The sequence below is a fragment of the Nicotiana tabacum genome, chromosome 19, assembly GCF_000715075.1.
Source record: "Nicotiana tabacum cultivar K326 chromosome 19, ASM71507v2, whole genome shotgun sequence".
Lineage (NCBI taxonomy): Eukaryota > Viridiplantae > Streptophyta > Magnoliopsida > Solanales > Solanaceae > Nicotiana > Nicotiana tabacum.
The window spans coordinates 146,821,683-146,842,351 of record NC_134098.1 but is presented as its reverse complement, the minus strand read 5'-3'; the positions used below and the strand labels follow the sequence as shown (position 1 = coordinate 146,842,351).

Sequence of the window (20,669 nt, the reverse complement as noted above, 5' to 3'; positions counted from 1 at the left end):
GGTGTTCAGAAGCAGCCATATCATTAATCGGTTTCTGCTTGCACACATGCCCAAAGAAATACTTGTCCCCACATTTCCAGCACAACCCATTATTCCTCCTGTTATCAAAACCCTTGTTCCCTTGTGTTGTATAGTTTGATGCCCCTGCTCCCTTGGTACCTATAGTTGGTTTGTGAGTGTTTGTCTGTTGGTAACTGCCATAGGTTACTCCTTTACCCCAAGTATCCTTCCCTTTTCCTATTCCAAGTTTCAATTATCCTTTCTTGATGTCTAGCTTTTTCCACAACTTGGCTTAGGTTATAGGGATTCAACATCTTCACTGTATGTCTTATATACTCTTTAAGGCCTTCTACAAATAATTCTAGAAAGAATTCCTCTGGTATTGTAGGACTCATGATCAGAACCCAAGCCTTTAGATCCTTAAACTTCTCCAAGTATTCATTGATTGTTCCCTTCTGCTCTATCTTCTTAAACTCACCAATGAGATTGAATCTACTGTTGTCTGCATCTTGGAACCTCTTACAAATTTTTTCACAAAACTCTGGCCATCTAACATTCCCTTTGCTTAACTGATAGGAGAAGTACCAGGCATCTTCTCTTCCATTGAGATGCAGTACTGCCTCTTCAAATTTTTGCTATGGATTGGAAACATAGTTATAATGAAAATACCTCTCACACTTTCTCAGCCAAGAACAAGGATCAGCTCTCACAACACCATCAAAATAAGGAAACTCTACCCTGGAGTTGTAACTGCCATGATTGCTATGGTGACTTCGATCATTGACCAAAGCAACATGGACCTCTTCTCTTCTAAGGCCACTTCCCTATTCCTCTTCTTGATGTATCTCCATTAGTGCACTACCCAGTATACTTGTGCGATTGGGCAATAATTTTTCCATCAACACATCAAACCTTCTCGCCAGTTCATCGATTTTGGCACATGTAGTCTCATATTTCTTACTTTCTTCTGTGATGTGATTTTGTAGCTCTGTCTCTAACTTCTTGAGACATAGGTTTCGATCGGGTTTCTGTAATAGTCATAATTGTGGGGCCGGGAGATGCTCTGATACCAAATATAGTACTCTTATGTAATTTTGACAATAAAAAAATAGAATTCGAACTTTTATTGATAATTGTCAAATGTATTACAACTCAGAAAACTACAATTGGAACTAATGTGCCTTCAACTGAAGCTTGAGCTTTAATGGCGGATAATCTGAGAGAATAAGAAGTAAGGTAAGAGAGAGAAGAGAAGAGAATAACGAAGAGAGAGAGAGAGAGAGAGAGAGAGAGAGAGAGAGAGAGAGAGAGAGATAGAGAGAGGGGGGGGGATTTGAAATGAATTACCAGAATTTGCATAACCATCTCTTCCCATCTCTTTCGAATATAAGGCCCAATATGTAGCAGCCCTCTAACTAACTAACAACCCACTAACTAACTCAGCCGAGGACTGATCTGAGCCCTTTATTGATTAAGCTAACTTCTAATCTTAGACGTCTAATACAACTAACTATTACAACACGTGTACTCATGAAGTGTAATAAGCTGCCACATCGCCTTTCTCATTTTCATCTCTTAAACGTATCGATCAACTCACTTTCTAATTCTAAACCCTAATTCAATCAATTTCCCAATTAAGAACCTTTTGATTCAAATGGATAACATCTGCTCATTTGTGCCTATACATGCATCACCGTAATATTTACCTAGGCGGTATCATATCCAATGGAAAGCTCCTAATGTTGAGATCCTTCTTGAGTCACTGTTTTCCTCTCCGGTATATGTAACTTCTATGGTTGGAATAATTATTCTACTCCTTTATGAATAGTATCATGAATCCTTTCATGGTAAGGAAGAAAGATGGCTAACTAAAACTAACGGATTTGGGAAATTAGGCTGGGTATTTAATTTTGGGCTGGAGTATCGGAGCCTAGAAGGAAGAACGATAGCGAAGAGGCCTATATATTTTTTCAAAAATTTCAGTAATTCGGCAATTAAAAAAAAGGTAAAAATAGCATGGCTTAGCCAGTTTTTGGACTGATAATCGAAAAATAGTCATCATTTACAAAGTCATTAAAAATAGTCATTATTTTATGCGAAGATAAAATTCAGACAAAAAAACCCTAGCTGAATCACAGAAAGTTCCAGCATAATATGTTGGATTATGGAACTCCTACGTATAAACTTCTAGCATATTATGTTGGAACTCTAGCACATTATGAAATTCCAACATATTATGCTGGAATCTCATATATAAAAATTTGAACTCCAACATATTATGCTGGAATTTTTTCGGAATTTTAAGAATATTTTTGTTCACATTTTATCTTTACATGAAAAAGTGGATAAGATGTAGAATATTTTTAAAATTTTTTCAATTTTTCGATAATCGAAAAAGTCGAACCACTGAAACTGAAGGACCGAAGTGATAAATCAAAAAAATTAAAGATTCAATCGATTTTCTTGATTTCTTTTTTAATTTCAGGTCTTCTCCTATTTCCAATCCAAATGAATTCTCTATGACATAACGACATATATACCAAAATAACACTGTTCCACTAAAATGACTTAAGTGGAACATCATTGTTTTAAAGTCTTTTTACTTGAGAATCAAAGTCTTAATTAAGCTAGAGAGCTCATTCTATTTACTACCACCTACGTAGCAGACTTACCTCCAAAATTAGGAAGGCCTCGAATTAAATCCATAGAAATGCGTTATCACGCTATATTTTTTCAATACACGGCTTCTTCTTTTCTTCTATTTCAAAAAAACAAAAGGCTCCAATTGAGCTTACATGTTTCCTCAACAATAAGTACACTAAGAAATTAACATATTCGATTGTTCCTCTTTATGATTGTGTCACATTAAACTAAATTACAAAAAGGAAACGATGGAATAAAAGGTAGAATACGATGCAATGAAATTCACCTATTTGTCTAGTTTTATTTTTATTTTTGAATATGCGATGGATTTATTTCAACCTTCATCCCAAAAAGTTCAAAATGTCAATTCGGACTCGCAGATCCTAAATCCAAAATCGAGACCAAATCTTGATAATCCATTCTTCCCCAAGTCCAAATATCTGATAAACATCAAAATCTGACGTCAAATCAAGGTCCAAAGCCCCAAAATTTATCTCTTAAGTTTCAACAGAAAACCCCAATTTCTACTCTTTAAATTCTTTATTTATGGGTACTATAATTCTCCGAAAAAAAAAAAGTAGTTCCTCCAAGGGGTGAGTCTGAAGATTTCAATTATGTGGAGGGACAAAATGACATTACTCAAGAATATTTGGGTCAATTTGATATTTATTAAGGAAAAAATCAATCTGTCAAGAAACTTCGAATTCTAATGCCAACTCAATTCTGTAGTGGAGCAATCAGTAACCAAATAAACAAACAAATCACAAGACAAGTTTGCAAGACAAATTATTCACATTGGCTATGGCTTACATAGACAATAAGCAAAAATTTATCCTACTGTTAATTTTTTCAGCACTTTTACTATCTTCTCCTGCAGTTCTTGCTAAACGTCGCCCAATCTCTGTAAGTTTTTTTTTTTTTTTTTTTGGGTATTGGGTTTTGTAAATCTTTTTCTTGTTATTGATGTTGCTTTATCATTATTTTAATATTTTTTGGCTGTTCTTGAATACAAATACAGGATGGAGAGATCAGAGAGAAGAAACTCCAATGTTATGCAGATATTGAAAGGTACGTTGAAATTTATCCCACAAATATATATTAAATGTTCCTTAGTTGTTTTAAGACCTATCTGATTAAAACTTTTCTTAATTTATAATTGACCCAGGGAAAAAAATATTTATATGATGTTGGTGTCGGGCCAGCTTGTGGCTCGAAATATGATGAATTTGTGTTCTGGGTTTCAAGGCCCAAACAAATATAAAAGTTTTTTGTTAATTGGTATTGGACCTAGAAATAGATTTTTTCTTAATGAAAGAAACTGTTGAACTTATTGCTAATTCTTACTACTAAAAGTTTAGTCCTGAAAGAGGGATGACCAACAAATATGTTAAATTTTGTGTATTGGGTTTAAGACCCAAAAGGTTTAAAACTTATTTGTAATTGGGGTGGACCCAGAAAAATGATTTTCTTTATGGAAGGAGTTGTTGAATTTTTTGGCTCATTTTTTGTATTTATTTTTGTCTTGAAAATAGTGGGTTGTGGGGTCAGAAGTGCAAGGCTACAACAGTAGACAAGGAGAATTGTGCTCTAGAATGCTTGTCACCAGTTTGTTATGAGCGCGTTTATCGGAGTGATCCTGTAAGAATAATTTACTTGTAATGCTTCTCCCGGCTTGTTTAGATGTGTATCTCTATGTTCATAATGCTGAATATGTGTATTGGTGTATTTTGAATTAGTTGGAGGAAGGGGAAAAGGATACTGTAAGGAGTCAAGAATACAAGTACTGCATGCACAAGTAAGAAGCCTATACTTATATCTTATGAAATATACGGTTGCTTTTGTCTTTGTTGATTTGATGGTTTGATCTGAGAGTTATGAGTTGTTAAAGAAAGTAGAACTCCTTGATATTTTGTGTATGCAACTCTTTCCTCTTGTGTTGTTACCTTCCGCAGTTCCGCCTTCTATCTCTCTTTTCTGGTTGTCATATTTGGTGATGGAATCTGCAGAATTGTCCACTGCCTAGTGCACCAAGGTTATTTAAAGGTTAAAGGTGGCAATGTTGTTACAATAACTTTATATGCTTGTCGAGGAGGATATAATCACAACTAGGACTTCTATTTATGTATAGATATCCATGGTCAACATGAGTTTTGAGGGTGGCCACCTCTGCAAATGGCAGAAATTGAATGATGAAGATTGATAACAGTTCTAATTGCTGAGAACCTTTTAGGATACATGGTTACTGGTTAAGAGTTGGCATTGGGAAATGTGTTGGGGCTTATTGTTGGTCAGTATATTTCTGTACCACGTTTCCAGTAATTTGGTTCAGTTGCAATTTCATTTAGCTGATTGAGTCCGAGTCTATGTAACTATAACAGTTCGTTGTGGCTGTATTGTAGCCTGACTAGTACTAGAATTACCCTTCGGACAATATTTAGCCATATGTCCTTTTTCACCACAAGTAAAACAAGCACCCACAATACCAAAGCAACGACCACTGTGGTTCCTACCACATGTATAACATCTCGGATACTGTCCGAATTGAAACAAACTGTTATCCTTCTCCTGCGTGTGTTGTTGATCTTGTCTTACCGGAAACGTACTCCCAGAGGACTGTAGCTCAGACTCTAATTGAGTAAGCCTAAATTGCCCATGATTATAACCACTCTTGTCCCCAGATGGAGCACCACTAAACTCGCCTATACTACGAGCCTTTTTGTTTTCTCGTTGGACCCTGTCCCTTTTCTGATAGGACTCATAACGGAGAACAATGTCAACTACCTTTGAATATGTGCCACCTCGCACATCCCTAAGACCATGATAACAATGTTCAAGTCCATCCACAAACCGGCTCACCTTATCGTGCTCATCTGCAACCAAAAAGTGTGCATACGTGGCTAACTCAGTAAATTTAGCCTCATACTCTGTAACTGTCATAGTGCCCTGACGCAGTTTCTCAAACTGACATCTCATGTCGTCTCGTTTGCTTAGTGGAACAAACATATCCATAAACATGGCTGAAAACTCTGATCAAGTAAATGGTGGTAACCTTGCTTGTCTACCTCTCTGAATCGAAGTCCACCGTGACTCAGCATTCCCTGAAAATAGAAAAGTGGCACACTCTACTTCACGAGTCTCCTTTAATCCCAATGTAGTCAATATCTTTTCACAACGCCGAATGAACTTTTGAGGCTCAATAGAAGTCGGGGTAGCATCAAACTCCGGTGGCTCAAGATCCTTGGACTGTCCTATAGCCGCAACTTGCTGAACAACCTGTTGAGGGACCATCTTTGGTGCCTGAGGAGCTGCAACATTCAGATGAACTTGTATTTGTGTCTGTGAAGCAGTTTGAGAAACTGGAAGTCCACCCTATGTAGGCACTAATGCCTCTAGCACATTCAACAACCTCGCACTACGTCTGCAGGTAGGGTAACAGTAGGCACAACAACTGGCACTGGTGGTGGTGGAGCGTCTGGAACCACCTATTCTTGCACTTGCTTGGCATAACAGCTTGGGCTTGACCCATGTTCACAACTTCAGACTGAGGAGCGCTCTGTGTCCTGGTTTGAAATCTAGTCTGGTGAATCCTAGTTTGACCACTACCGCGGGTAGTATCACTTCCAGCAAATGCATTTGATCGACTAATAGAGGAGGATGCGCGTTTCCTAGCCATCTGCGAAAGAAATATTTAAAAGTCAATCTCGAGTCATCTCAACGCACGATTAAGGAATGAAAGAGGGGAAAACATCCTAAATGTTTAGTAGCCTCAAAATCATAAGTATAGGCGCCTACATACCCATGAACAAGACTCTACTAAATACTGCTCCATGACCCGAGACTTAAAGTCTAAGCTCTGATACCAACTTTGTCACGTCTCAAACTATCCCCTAGACGTGACTGGCACCCAGCTAACACCACCCGCCAGGCAAACTAATTCATGTACTTTTAACCTTTTATATAAGCATTGAGAGAAACACGCACAAGTCCAAACCAAAAAAATAATTCTAAATACGAAATAATTATCCAACTAAAATTATAATCTATTTATAAAATTTAATGAACACTCAAGTAATAAATCTCTACCCCAAATTCCATACTAAGACCATGGAGCATCTAATAGAGTTATATGAGTTTGATTGTCGGACATGTAAACCCCAAAAGATAAGGAAAAAAAAGACATGAAATAGGTAAAGCTGAAAAATGGCCTCCACGAACAATGTGACGGCTCACCTCAGCATAGAATCTGCTCACGCACTCTTCAGCCACTAGTCTCGTCCTCAGCAATAGTATCTGCATGGACATGCATATAAGGAGTGAGTTATACGTAAATATAACCCAGTAAGATCCTCGACCCGCCACTTTAAAATACTCCTGGAACAAGTGTTAGAAAATACAAACACACAACGAACACAGAAATAATATGCACATAAATTCTTTCATCATATAATTACTCCATAAAGTCCAAACCATTATTCAACAACAACACTATATATCTCAATACAATCTATACTAAGGACTTGTCATAAACGGCAGCGAAAAAGATTAACCAAACACCCCAACGAGTCCACGGCATCATACACAATTCCCCAAATCTACCACAGTGGCATGCAAAATGCCCTAAATATATTACGACAACGAAGAAATAATTTCTAACGCCCCAACGCCATAGCACGAGGCTACACCATACCACAAATCACTTATTAAATAATTTTAGCTTTTTCACAAATAATATATATATGTTGCTGGTCAAAAACCATCGATTCTGCCAAGCACACGCTCGTCCCAAAACTTGAACCAGACAAACAAAACATACTTTCAAAACGGGTTTGAAAAGCAAGCATCAAAAGTTTAAAGTCTTACTTACCTCGCTAACGAGACGTTCCCAACCTTGCAACGTCTAGAACACCAATCAAATAGCCTCTAATGGCCTCAATCTATCCAAAATATTGAATAGCATGTACTAATTAGTTTAGGAGAATAATTTTCATAATTTTAGGACAAGTCAAAAATCAAAGTCAGCCCTCGGTCTAATTAATGAAAATATATGTACCACAATAAATATCCGACACGTCACTTTCAGCCTTGGAGAATTGTCAAAATAGTAGCTTCAGATATATACCTAAAAGTTTCGAAACATTAATTTCTCGTGCAATTTGATACTACCTATGGTAGTGGTCAAACTAGGGTTCACTAGACTAGATTTCAAACCAGGACACAGGGCGCTCCTCAGCCTGAAGTTATGAACATGGGTCAAGCCCAAGCTGCTATGCTAGAGCAAGTGCAAGAACAGGTGGTTCCAGACGCTCCACCTCCACCAATGCCAGTTGTTGTGCCTACTGTTACCCTACCTGCAAATGCAGTAGCGAGGTTGTTGAATATGCTAGAGGCATTAGTTCCTCCTCATGGTGGACCTCCAGTTTTTCAAACTGCTTCACAGACACAAATACAAGTTCATCTGAATGTTGCAGCTCCTCAGGCACTTGAGATGGTCCCTCAATAGGTTGTTCAGCCAGTTGCAGCTATAGGGCAGTCCAAGGATCTAAAGAATTTCATGAATCTTAAGCCACCAGAGTTTGATGCTACCCCAACTTTTATTGAGCCTTAAAAGTTCATTCAGCGTTGTGAAAAAATATTGACTATATTGGGACTGAAGGAGATTCGTGGAGTAGAGTTTGCAATTTTTTCTATTTTCAGGGAATGCTGAATTATGGTGGACTTCGATTCAGAGAGGTAGACAGGCAGGGTTACCACCAATCACTTGATCAGATTTTTCAGCCATGTTTATGGATATGTTTGTTCCACTAAGCAAACGAGACGACATGAGATGTCAGTTTGAGAAACTGCGTCAGGGCACTATGACAGTTACAGTTTACTGAGTTAGCGACGTACACACACTTTTTGGTTGCAGATGAGCACGAGAAGGTGAGATAGTTTGTGGATGGACTTGAGCATTGTTATCGTGGTCATGTGGTTAGGGATGTGCGAGGTGACACATATTGAGAGGTAGTTGACACTGCTCTCCGTTATGAGTCCTAACAGAAGAGGGATAGGGTCGAGCGAGAAAAAAAAAGGCCTGTAGTACGAGTTTAGTGGTGCTCCATCTGGGGCCAAGAGTGGTTATAATCGTGGGCAATTTAGGCTTACTCAATCAGAGTCTGTGCTATAGTCCTTTGGGAGTACGTTTCCGGTGAGACAAGGTCAGCAACAGACGCAGGAGAATGATAACGGTTTGTTTCAGTTCGGACTGTTTCCAAGCTGTTATACATGTGGTTAGGAACCACAATGGTCGTTGCTTTTGTATTGCTGCTTATTTTACTTGTGGTGAAATAAGGCTTATCGCTAAATATTATCCGAAGGGTAATTCTAATACTAGTGTGGCTACTATACAGCCATAAGGAACTGTTATAGTTTCTTAGACTTAATCAGCTAGAGCCGCTCCATAGGGTGCCCGTGGACATAATAGACAAGGTGCTCAGGGGGTGGGTGGACCGCCGAGATTCTTTGCAATGAACAGACAGGACGCTGAGGCATCTAATGTGGTAGTCACAGGTATTATTACTGTCCATATGATATTCGTATGTGTCCTTATCTTTAGCTTTAAATTTAGAACGGGAAGTCGAGTCTCTTAATGTGGTGACGATCCTAGTGAGGATACTATATTTGTGGATAGAGTATATAGAGATGGTGTACTATTTGTTCAAGGAAGGGTCACCGTAGTCGCTCTACTAGTGTTGCCGATGTCCGACTTTAATGTTATTATGTGCATGGATGATTGGTGTCGTGCGATTTGATGCATAATTATCAGGTAAAGGATATTAGATTTGTTGTTTCTTATGGTCTTAGAATAACATGGAAGGGTATTCACGATTGCCATAGGCGAGTAAGTTCCTTATACGAAGGTTCTACATAAGATGAATATAAGCGTATCTAATTATGATTTAAGACACTAGAGTAGAGATTCTGACTCTTGGGATAATTGTAGTTGTTACTAAGTTTCCAAAAGAGTTACAAGAGGCGTATGTAGTGTAAATATGAAGATAGACGAGTGTAACGACGAAGTATTCACACCTCTCTTTCTAGGGGATAGCTCGCTTAACATTTGAGGACGAATATTCTTTTTAGTGCGGGAGAAGGTAATAACCCGAAATATTTTGATATATTTATTAATTGTGGGATTGAAGAATTGATCTTTTTTTAATATAGTTAATGGGCCTAAGCTAGCAGAAGAGAAATTACTATAATATATAAGATAGTATATTAAATAAATGACTAGGGGGCTAACTACGCATTATAAACTGAGAATTAGAAGTAAGTGACTTTGGTTATTATTTAAAAGGTTAATAACTAGGTCAAACCCACCCTTCTTAATATCCTATTGTTAGATTTTTCGTAGGAGTTAGGTATACTAGAGCTTATATTTTATAGGGAAAAGAAAAATAATAGCAATAAGATCAACTGAAAGAGGATTTCTCGGAAGTTGGTGGCTGCGTAAAGGAGTTGGCACCATAGACATTCGGCTTCACGTTTTAAAGTTCCATTCAATACATATTTGCTGCAATCTCTTTGCACAAGAAGAATAAGATTTATATTAAGTAACCAATTATATTGTAACGATTAGAAAGTAAAATAGTAGTAGCACAACAATTATGCAATGATTAGTTAGTTAATGGTTAGACAAAAATATATAGAATTCTAAGAAGAAACAATCTGGATGGAAAGAAAGTTTTTGCTTATACAATTCGGTCTCTTCTATTTTTAATTTAGGATACTTAATAATTAGTAATTACCCAATGATTGGGTAATAATAAGGAGACCATATAATTGTATAATAATGAATGTATGTAAATTGTATAATAAAATAAGTACCAGCAGATGCATTTGATCGACCAACAGAGGAGGATGCGCTTTTCCTAGCCATCTGCGAAAGAAATATTTCAAAGTCAATCTCGAGTCATCTCAACGCACGATTAAGGAATGAAAGAAGGGAAAACATCCTAAATGTTTATTAGCCTCAAAATCAAAAGTATGGACGCCTACATACGCATGAACAAGACTCTACTAAACACTGCTCTATGATCCGGGACTTAAAGCCTAAGTTCTGATACCAACTTTGTCACGTCCCAAACTATCCCCTAGACGTGACTTACACCCAGCTAACACCACCGGCCAGGCGAACCAATTCATGTACTTTTAACCTTTTATATAAGCATTGAGAGAAACACATACAAATCCAAATGCAAAAAAAAATCTAAATAAGAAATAATTATCCAACTAAAATTATAATCTATTTATAAAATTTAATGAACACTTAAGTAATAAATTTCTAACCCAAATTCCATACTAAGACCATGGAACATCTAATAGAGTTATATGAGTTTGATTGCCGGACGCGTAAACCCCAAAAGATAAGGAAAAAAAGTCATGAAAATAGGCAAAGCTGAAAAATGGCCTCCACGAACAATGTGACGGCTCACCTCAGCAATAGAATCCGCTCACGTACTCTTCATCCACTAGTCCCGTCCTCAGCAATAGTATCTGCATGGACATGCATGTAAGGAGTGAGTTATACATAAATATAACCCAGTAAGATCCTCGACCCGCCACTTTAAATACTCCTGGAACAAGTATTAGAAAATACAAACACACAACGAGCACAAAAATAATATGCACAGAAATTCTTTCACCATATAATGACTCCATAAGATCCAAACAATTATTCAACAACACTATATCCAACACAATCTATACTAAGAATTGGTCATAACGGAGTGAAGGAGATTAACCAATCACCCCCAACGAGTACACGACAGCATACACAATGCCCCAAATATATTACGGCAGCGAATAAATAATTTCTAACGCACCAACACCATAGCACGAGGCTACGCCATACCACAAATCACTTAAGTATTAAATAATTTCACCTTTTTCACAAAATAATATATATTTGCTGCTAGTCAAAGACCACTGATTCTGCCAAGCACACGTTCGTCCCAACACATGAACCAGACAGACAAAACATACTTTCAAAATAGGTTTGAAAAGCAAGCATCAAAGCTTAAAGTCTTACTTACCTTGCTAACGGGACGTTCCCCAGCTTTGCAACATCTAGAACACCAATCAATCGGCCTCCAATGGCCTCAATCTATCCAAAATATTGAATAGCACGTCCTAACTAGTTTAGGTGAATAATTTTCATAATTTTAGGACAAGTCAAAATCAAAGTCAACCCTCTGTCTAATTAATAAAAATATATGTACCCAAATAAATATCAGACACTACACTTTCAGCCGTGGAGGATTGTCAAAATAGTAGCTTCGGATATATACCCAACAGTTTAGAAACAGTAATTTCTCATGCAATTCACTACTTATTTTATTATACAATTTTATATTCAATCATTGTTATAAAATTATATGGTCTCCTTATTATTACCCAACTAGTTTCTCGACACGCGCATCGCGCGTGTATCTCATATCCACGAGTACCAAAATTTAATGTTGCATAAAATGTTATCAAAAATATTTTCAATTGTAAAATTGAAGTCGTTAAATGAAAAGTGAAAGTTTTTACAAATAATGAATATTGATCCTATTTAGCTAACTCAATCACAATTGTTTTTTTTGATGACCGGCAGATTCCCTTAAATTCTTATAGTCTGAGTTATGTATTTTCTTTAGAAGCCAATAGCACAAACTGTTGATTCCTCTTGACATTGTTTACAATAATTCCTCACTCCAAATATATGACCTATATTCTTCTTTGAGAAAATAATTAGAAAAGGCAAAGATTGAAATATATGTAACATCCTAAAAGAAAAGAAAAAAAGAAACATGACCATATCTTTTCCAGAAAATCCAAAAAAATGGATATGAAATTTGTGTAAATTTAATAACTTAACATTCTTGTTGTTAAGGATTTATTTGGTTTTTTTGTGCAAAATAATTTTGATTATTAAGAAAGTGACTGTCACATATTAGCAAATTAATTAATTTATTAAAGAAATGATAATTAACTCAGAGAACAATATCTTGATATGGTAATTAAAGTAAAAAATGAAAATAAATAACAAACAATTCAATAATTTGGTAATATCATAAAAGTAAGAGGAAATGACGAAGATATTATGTGAAACAACAATACATCAAATGTTGCTATTTTGTGAAAAACCAAACAAAAGCTATAAGCTATTGAATACATGAGATCTCATCATATGAATATTTTTATGATTTTATCGAAAAACAATAACCCATTGGAAGTCCAACAAACATCAAACATAAGTATTGAATTATCTTTTTTTCATTATCATGCTTCCAAAATGTACAAGAACCAAAAGCTACATTCTGTAACTTTGCTATTACACAAATTGAATACATGAGATCTCATCACATGAATATTTTTATGATTTTATCGAAAAACAATAACCCATTGGAAGTCCAACAAACATCAAACATAAGTATTGAATTATCTTTTTTTCATTATCATGATTCCAAAATGTACAAGAACCAAAAGCTACATTCTGTATCCAAAGAGATTTCATTACCTTTTGTTAAGCTCGTGCTCCTAATGTTGCCTTCATGAAACGAACCATGGCTCTGAATACCATTCAAAACTCATGGGAACGAATGAACTATCATGAAATGAGATTATAAAGTCACAAAAATTGATCCAAACAATACTTTGGCTTTTGGTCTCTTTCTTTTCCAAAGGTAACTTCTAGCCCTTCAGGCCCCCCGTAGATTATTGTAATAAAGGTGAAACTACTAATTGCCATATTAAACGTACAATTAATGTTGAATGAACTAAAAAATTTCCTACCACTCCAAGTTAGTTTTTGAAATCCAACATCAAACATTTGAAATTATATTTTTGTACTTAAATGCAGAATAGTCATTTGAATTTTAAAGGCAAAAAAGTTGTTCTAATGTTTCGACAATATCTTTGAATCTACAGTAATTTCACATGTTGTCTTTAAAAAATGTTTTTAATTTGTTGAATATATGTCTCCTTATTAAAATTGATGTACTATAAGACATCTAAAATCTTCTAGAAATTTGAAATGCCAAACTTAGAATTCTGAAACTGCAAAAGGTTAATTTTAGATAAACGAATAGTCTTTAGATACATTCAATATGGGATAATTAATTCTGTTAATATTTAATAGTAGATTTTAAGATATTATTTATTACTCCCTCCGTTTCAATTTATGTGAACCTATTTCCTTTTTAGTCCGTGCCAAAAAGAAACTCCTTGCCTTATTTGGAAACAATTTACCTTTATTCAATGATTTATAGCCATACAAAATATATGTGCCTCATTTTACACCACAAGCTCAAAAGTCTTCTCTCTTTTCTTAAACGTCGTGCCCAGTCAATTGAGTTCACATAAATTGAAACGGAGGGAGTATAATTTTGTGTTTACATTCTTGTCCTAAAATATTTACAATATTGTTTAATAGAAGGGCGGGCAATAGTGTTATTTATCTTTATAAGGATATTTTAATATTTTAACTTTTCACTTGAGATGTTCCCGCTTATAATATAGTATGATCAATGAGTAATCATTATGTATCCTAAATTAAAAATAGAAGAGACCGAATTGTATAAGCAAATACTTTCTTTCCGTCCAGATTATTTCTTTCTTAGAATTCTATATGTTTTTGTCTAACCATTAACTAACTAATCATTGGATAATTGTTGTGCTGCTACTATTTTACTTTCTAATCGTTACAACATAATTGGTTACTTAGTGCCTATCTTATTCTTCTTGGGCAAAGCGATTGCAGCAAATATGTATTGAATGAAACTTTAATACCTGAAGCCGAATGTCTACGGTGCAAACTCCTTTACGCAGCCACCAACTTCCGAAAAATCCACTTTTAGTTTATCTTATTGCTATTTTTTTTCTTTTCCCTATAAAATATAAGCCATAGTATACCTAACTCCTAAGAAATATCTAGCAATAGGATATTAAGAAGGTGGGCTTGGCCCAGTTATTAACCTTTTAAATAATAACCAAAGTCACTTCTATTTCTCAATTTATAGTCTGTAGTTAGCCCCCTAGTCATTTATTTAATATACCATCTTATTTATTATAATAAGTTCTCTTTTACTAGCTTAGGTCCCATAAACTATATAAAAAAATGATTAATTCTTCAATCTCACAATTCATAAGTATATCAAAATGTTTCGGGTTATTACAGTAAAAGCTGACAATAATGTTATTTTTATGTTATGTTAATGTTGTTATATGATGAACATATGGAGACCATGTTTTCTACAACAATGGAGGCTTATTGGGCTTGAAAGTGCCAATGGATTTGGAGAATTGAGCCACGATTTTAAAATGCTTACACTAATTAGCCTTAGTCCAATTAAGGCCCAAAAATCTATTCAAGATTAAGATTTTTTTCCCTTAAAGGTTAGGATGCCTTAATTCTTGTTTTAGTAGGATTATATTTATACTTCTAGTCAAACTAGGATTATTTGTTGGTAGCCCATTCCTAGTAAAATTCTTTTTCCTATTTTAGTTAGGATATGCTTTCTTAGCCTTATTCTTATTCTGGTTTAATTAGGATTAGTTTTCCTTAACCTTATCAATTTTACTCATTGTAAGGTCTATTTAAAGGGCTCAATATACTGAAAATAAACATTGGTGATTAGTTTTTCTAAGCTCTTGCTTCAAAAACGCGATTTACGTTTTATTTCACCCTTCTCCCTTTATGCAACGCTTCTTGCAATCTTGCGAGATTGAAGAACGAGTGGGTAAGGTTCTTTTCATCTTACATTTTTCTCACGTGAGTTTGAAGAACGCTTTCGGTAGTTTTGTGAAAAACTTTAGCGATGTGCTTTTGTTTTTTTCTCTTCTTTGTGCTTGAGGGGTGCAAAACCTTGAAAGTACATCAATTTGGTATTAGGACACAGGTTCCAAGTCTGAATTATGAATTGCTATCTTGTTCATCATGTTGCTAGACAAGAAAATAACAAGCTCGGGATCCTCTTCACTTGATGAACAACTTAGATTGAAAGATTAAGAACTATAGACCTTGAACGAGACAATGAAGAAATTAAAGTGCAGTTAGATGGCTTTAAAGTGCGCAACTAGATGACTTAAGGAAATCAATGCAGAATCTGACTGGATTGGTTGAAGGTTTGGCGATTCAAAATCAGCCACCAAATCTGCCACAACGCCTACAACCTCCATCGCCACCAAGACACAACATACCAGTGCTACCGCGACGTCTTCCACCCCGAGATCCACCAATTCAACCGCGTAGAATAGGACATATTGAGCAAGCAGAAGAAGCTATAACTGACCAAGGCATGAGAATACCGAGGCCATGCTTACTATGATAAAAACTCAGATTCGGAATACTCTAATAATCAAGGTAGTGAGGAGTTTGACTCTGATGAAGTTAAGTATCAACATGATAGAAGGAGATTTCAGAGAAGGCCACACAATAATAATCAAGAGAGAGGTATCGACGTGATGATATAAGCTTGAAATTCCGGAGTATGATGGCATATCTCAAGGCGATGAATTCATTGATTGGCTTATAACTATTGAGTGTTTTTGATGATAAAGAATATTCTAATGAGAAGAAGGTCAAGCTTGTTGCTATAAAGCTTAGAGGTTATGCATTGCTATGGTGGGAAAACCTCAAAAGAGAGCGAGGGATTGAAGGAAAAACACGAATTCGCACTTGGGAGAGAATGAAATGTGAATTGCGCAAACAGTTCTTGCAAGATACATATGAAGAAGATTCTTACTTGAAGTTTCATTCTTTTAGACAAGGAACTTTATCCGTGGATGAGTACACAAGAGAATTTGAATATCTTAGGCTCAAGAGTGATAAAGAAAAACAAACCTGCCTAATTGCTCGATATTTGGTTGGATTAAATTAGCCTATTACGAGTGTGATACGATTGCAGCCCTATTGGACCTTTGGAGATGTTGTCAAACTAGCCAAGGTCGTAGAGACAACAGAAGGAAGCCGAAGCCACATTTTCATTAACTATTAACAACCATAAAAAAGTTGAACACTTTCAACCATGGGAGTGCTAGTTTGAGCTCTACAAAGCCACAATCATCTACAACAAAACCAAGTGTCCAGAAAGTTGAAGGGAAGCCCATGACTTCAGAAGCTATTTTTAGAAAGAGATGCCATAGATGTGGAGGACTTTATGGGCAAAACTTGGTACTAAGCTAACACCTAGCACTTCTCATCATCCCCAAACTGATGGGTAAGCCGAAGTTGTCGGTCGAAGTTTAGGTGCTTTGCTCCGTGGGTTAATAAAGAAGAATCTCAAAGAGTGGGAATGTTACTTCCTACTGCTGAGTTTGCTTTCAACAAGTCAACCAACCACACTACGGGAAAGAGTCCATTCGAATTTGCTTTCAACAAGTCAACCAACCGCACTACGGGAAAGAGTCCATTCGAAGTTGTCTATGGTAAGAATCCTCTTGGACCACTTGATCTTTCCCCTCTTCTAGTTGCTCATTCTTTTAGTGGAGATGTTGATCGAGTGAAGAAACTCAAGAAACTACATGAGAAAGTTCGGGCACATATCGAGAAGCAAAATGCTAAATATAAAGAAAAGGCTAATACACGTAGGAAACATGTGGTGTTCAAGGAAGGCGACCTGGTTTGGGTTCATTTGAGCAAGGAGAGATTTCCCAACCGCAAGTTTTCGAAATTACAGAAGCGAGCTAATGGAACTTTTAAGGTACTGCAAAATATCGGTGATAATGCTTATCGCTTGGAGCTTCCCAATGACTTTGAAATTGTTGAGTTGTTCCACATAGGTGAGATTTGAGGTCCTTAGTCTTCTTATATGGTTTTGGGCAATCCTCACCTCACAAGCTAGCTTTTGGGGTTGAGTTAGGCCCAAAGTCCATTTATCATGGTATCAGAGCCAGGCTCATCCCAATTATTATTACCGATGTTAGGCCCTCATTTATGTTGTCCACGCTCTAGTTTGCAGGCTTGGGCGTGAGGGGGGTGTTGAGTTATCCCACATCGGTGGGATTTGAGGTCCTTAGTCTTCTTATATGGTCTTGGGCAATTCTCACCTCACAAGCTAGCTTTCAGGGTTGAGTTAGGCCCAAGGTCCATTTATCAGAAATATCACCTATCTTCAATGTAGCAGATCTTGTTCCCTATTATTCCGATGACTCGAGGACGAGTCCTTTTCAACCATGAGAGAATGATGAACATATGGAGGCCATGTTTTCTACAACAATGGAGGCTTATTGGGCTCTTGAAGGTGCCAATGGATTTGAAGAATTGGGCCACGATTTTAAAATGCATACACTAATTAGCCTTAGTCCAATTGAGGCCCAAGAATCTCAAGAAATTGAAGAGGTCCAAGAATCCATTCAAGATTAGGATTTTTTTCCTTAAAGATTAGGATTTCTTAATTCTTGTTTTAGTAGGATTATATTTATAGTTGTAGTCAAGCTAGGATTATTAGTTGGTAGCCCATTCTTAGTAGAAATCTTTTTCCTATTTTAATTAGGATATGCTTTCTTAGCCTTATTCTTATTCTAGTTTAATTAGGATTAGTTTTTCTTAACCTTATCAATTTTACTCATTGTAAGGTCTATTTAAAGGGTTCAATATGCTGAAAATAACCATTGATGATTAGTTTTTCTAAGCTCTTGCTTCAAAAACGTGATTTACTTTTTATTTCAATGTTCTTCCTTTATTCAAACGCTTCTTGCAATCTTGCGGGATTGAAGAACGAGTGGGTAAGGTTCTTTTCATCTTACATTCTTCTCACGTGAGTTTGAAGAACGCTTTCGCTAGTTTTATGAAAAACTTTAGCGAGGTGCTTTTGTTTTTCTCTCTTCTTTGTGCTTGAGAGGTACAATACCTTGAAAGTACATCACTATATAACCTTTCAGAGAGCTGAATAACTTAAGTAGATTAAGTTACAATTGGTTGCTATCAACTTGTTAACAAACATATATAGGAGTACAAAGTAAGCAATGATCCTCAGGCTTAAGATGATAAAATTTCCGTGAAAACAGAAATATTTTGTACCTAGGGGATTGCGCCAGAGGCTCCTATAAATTTATTGAGTGAGATTAAAATTCTTTTTTCTGATCAATGCTTTGCTTCTTTTGGATAATTTATGCAGAAAGTGGATTACTTTGAGTAATTTTTGAAATATTTTATTTTTGTTGACTGATCAATTAGGATTTAGACATCCCAAAGATTGGTAACAATCTGCATTCAAGCTTAAATATGGATTAGAGGATAATTTTTCAGACCATGGTAATTATCTTTACATTTATAATGGTTTCACCATCTGAATTTAGATACGTAGGTGTTAATCTCTTATAAGAATCTACTTTAGGGTGGGGTTGGCGGTTTAGATTGTTTAAACTGTTTTGCAATTTCCACCATTTTCATAAAAGCATCAAACCTTGCTTGTTAAATTATTTATATGTGTGTGATCGTGCGTGTGTTTTCCTTATAACTCACTCTCAGATTGAGATATTGCTGACTTGTGCCCATCAATCATGTTTATGTTTTTAGCTTGGTTCCTACATGCACCAGCAAACCTACCTTACCGCAATTGAGTGAACCAGCATGAAAAGCTTTTAGAAGCTCTTGAAAACATCTTGTTAATCAAGGACCCAATGCCTTTCTGAATAAATAGCTGATATATCCACTGAAGCTTTCTGTTTTCCCCATGAACGCCTCATCAAAATGGTGATGCTATGATCAACTAAAGTGTTTTATGTGGAGTTGATCTCATATCTCAGTTAAGCTGATGCAAAACTTTCAGATAGATTTCCACTTGAAAATGTTGCAATCAGTTCAGTAGTACTAAATTTTACTTCCCTCTTAATTACTAGTTACAACAGTCTTACTAGGTTTTCACATTTCTTCTCAGAATACTGTCTGTTGGGCAGATTTAAAGCTTGTATAATAGTAATTTTACCATGAGGTTTTACTGAGTGCTCGCTCTCGCTCTTGTGTCTTAACTGGTACCAAGCAGATGAAACTAGCCACTGGAAATAATTCTGTTAAAACCTTTTTTCTTCTACTGCCTACCCCTCTTGTTTATTTTTCAGTTGAAACAAAATCTAGAACATATGATGTCTGAACAGCGGCATATGCATAAATTTTTGTAAGTGGTGTCGAAATTTTTAAAAGAACGAAAATAAATAACTTTAGTTATCGCATTTGTAGACAACAAATAGCCTTAGCCCATAAGTTAGAAAAGGTCATGAGTTCAATTCCACGGCTCTCTCAAATATTTCTAAAAAAAAATGTTGCTAGTTGAGGTTTGAACCTCTAACCTCTTAGAGCAAAGTCAAGCACATAACCAACACGCCAAGAGACATATGTTAAGTGGTGTTATTTTTTTTCTGCTTATCCGTTTTCTCATAGTATTAATACTTTTTTTAGTAAAATTTTCCCGGCGTGATACCGCTTCGTTGAAGGTGCATCCGCCCCTGATACCGGATATTGTTCATATAAACAGCATGGTAATGGAATTCACTTTGAGTCTTTCTTTCTGCAACCTTTCTCATTCTGGCATTTACCTTCTCATTGAATTTGTTTCAAAGCTAATAAAATGAGCTCCTTTCACCTTTGTTTACCCTTTGGTTTTAGGATGCATTCTGAATCTCTAGTTTGTACTTATTCTTTCTCTTTTGGCAGGCATTCCCTTGGGCAGAGCTTGGATGATATTAAAGGTTCCTTCGAGTGGTAAACGGCAAATCTGCTAGCATTGCCTGTGTATTCCTGCATCTTTTTTCCATTAACAACTTCATGCTGTATGTATGGTGTGTGTCGTGTGGATGCTCATTGATTTATACTAACGAAGTACTCCTTTCAGATAGAGTAAGGTTTTGTTCTCCATTTCCTTGGGTTGGGAACAATTACGTTGTTTTTCAATTCCCTTTCTGTGCATGACAGTGCGAGTAATATGCTTAATTTTTTCTTTTTAATTCAACCGATTATAGCAAGTTGTACTCTATTTTTCTTGTTACTATACCAACTCTGCTAT

General features: G+C 36.0%; 1 protein-coding gene across 4 annotated transcripts; it reads left to right on the top strand.

Moving 5' to 3' along the window:
• Positions 1-3,213: 3,213 nt before the first annotated feature.
• Positions 3,214-20,637, top strand: LOC107819049 (uncharacterized). 4 transcript variants are annotated; one of them, XR_001655608.2, is made up of 6 exons: positions 3,223-3,546; positions 3,662-3,711; positions 4,176-4,281; positions 4,380-4,438; positions 20,066-20,145; positions 20,321-20,637. XR_001655608.2 is itself a non-coding variant. In XM_075238851.1 (5 exons), the coding sequence occupies exons 1-5, from the start codon at positions 3,445-3,447 to the stop codon at positions 4,750-4,752; spliced, it is 420 nt and encodes a 139-aa protein (XP_075094952.1). In that variant the 5' UTR covers positions 3,214-3,444; the 3' UTR covers positions 4,753-5,076. The 4 variants fall into 4 exon arrangements, 3 of the variants coding, with proteins under 3 accessions (XP_075094952.1, XP_075094953.1, XP_016500615.1); XM_075238851.1 differs by lacking the exons at positions 20,066-20,145; positions 20,321-20,637 and adding an exon at positions 4,650-5,076 and having other exon boundaries at positions 3,214-3,546; XM_075238852.1 differs by lacking the exons at positions 20,066-20,145; positions 20,321-20,637 and adding an exon at positions 18,845-18,868 and having other exon boundaries at positions 3,224-3,546.
• The last annotated feature ends 32 nt before the right edge of the window (positions 20,638-20,669 follow it).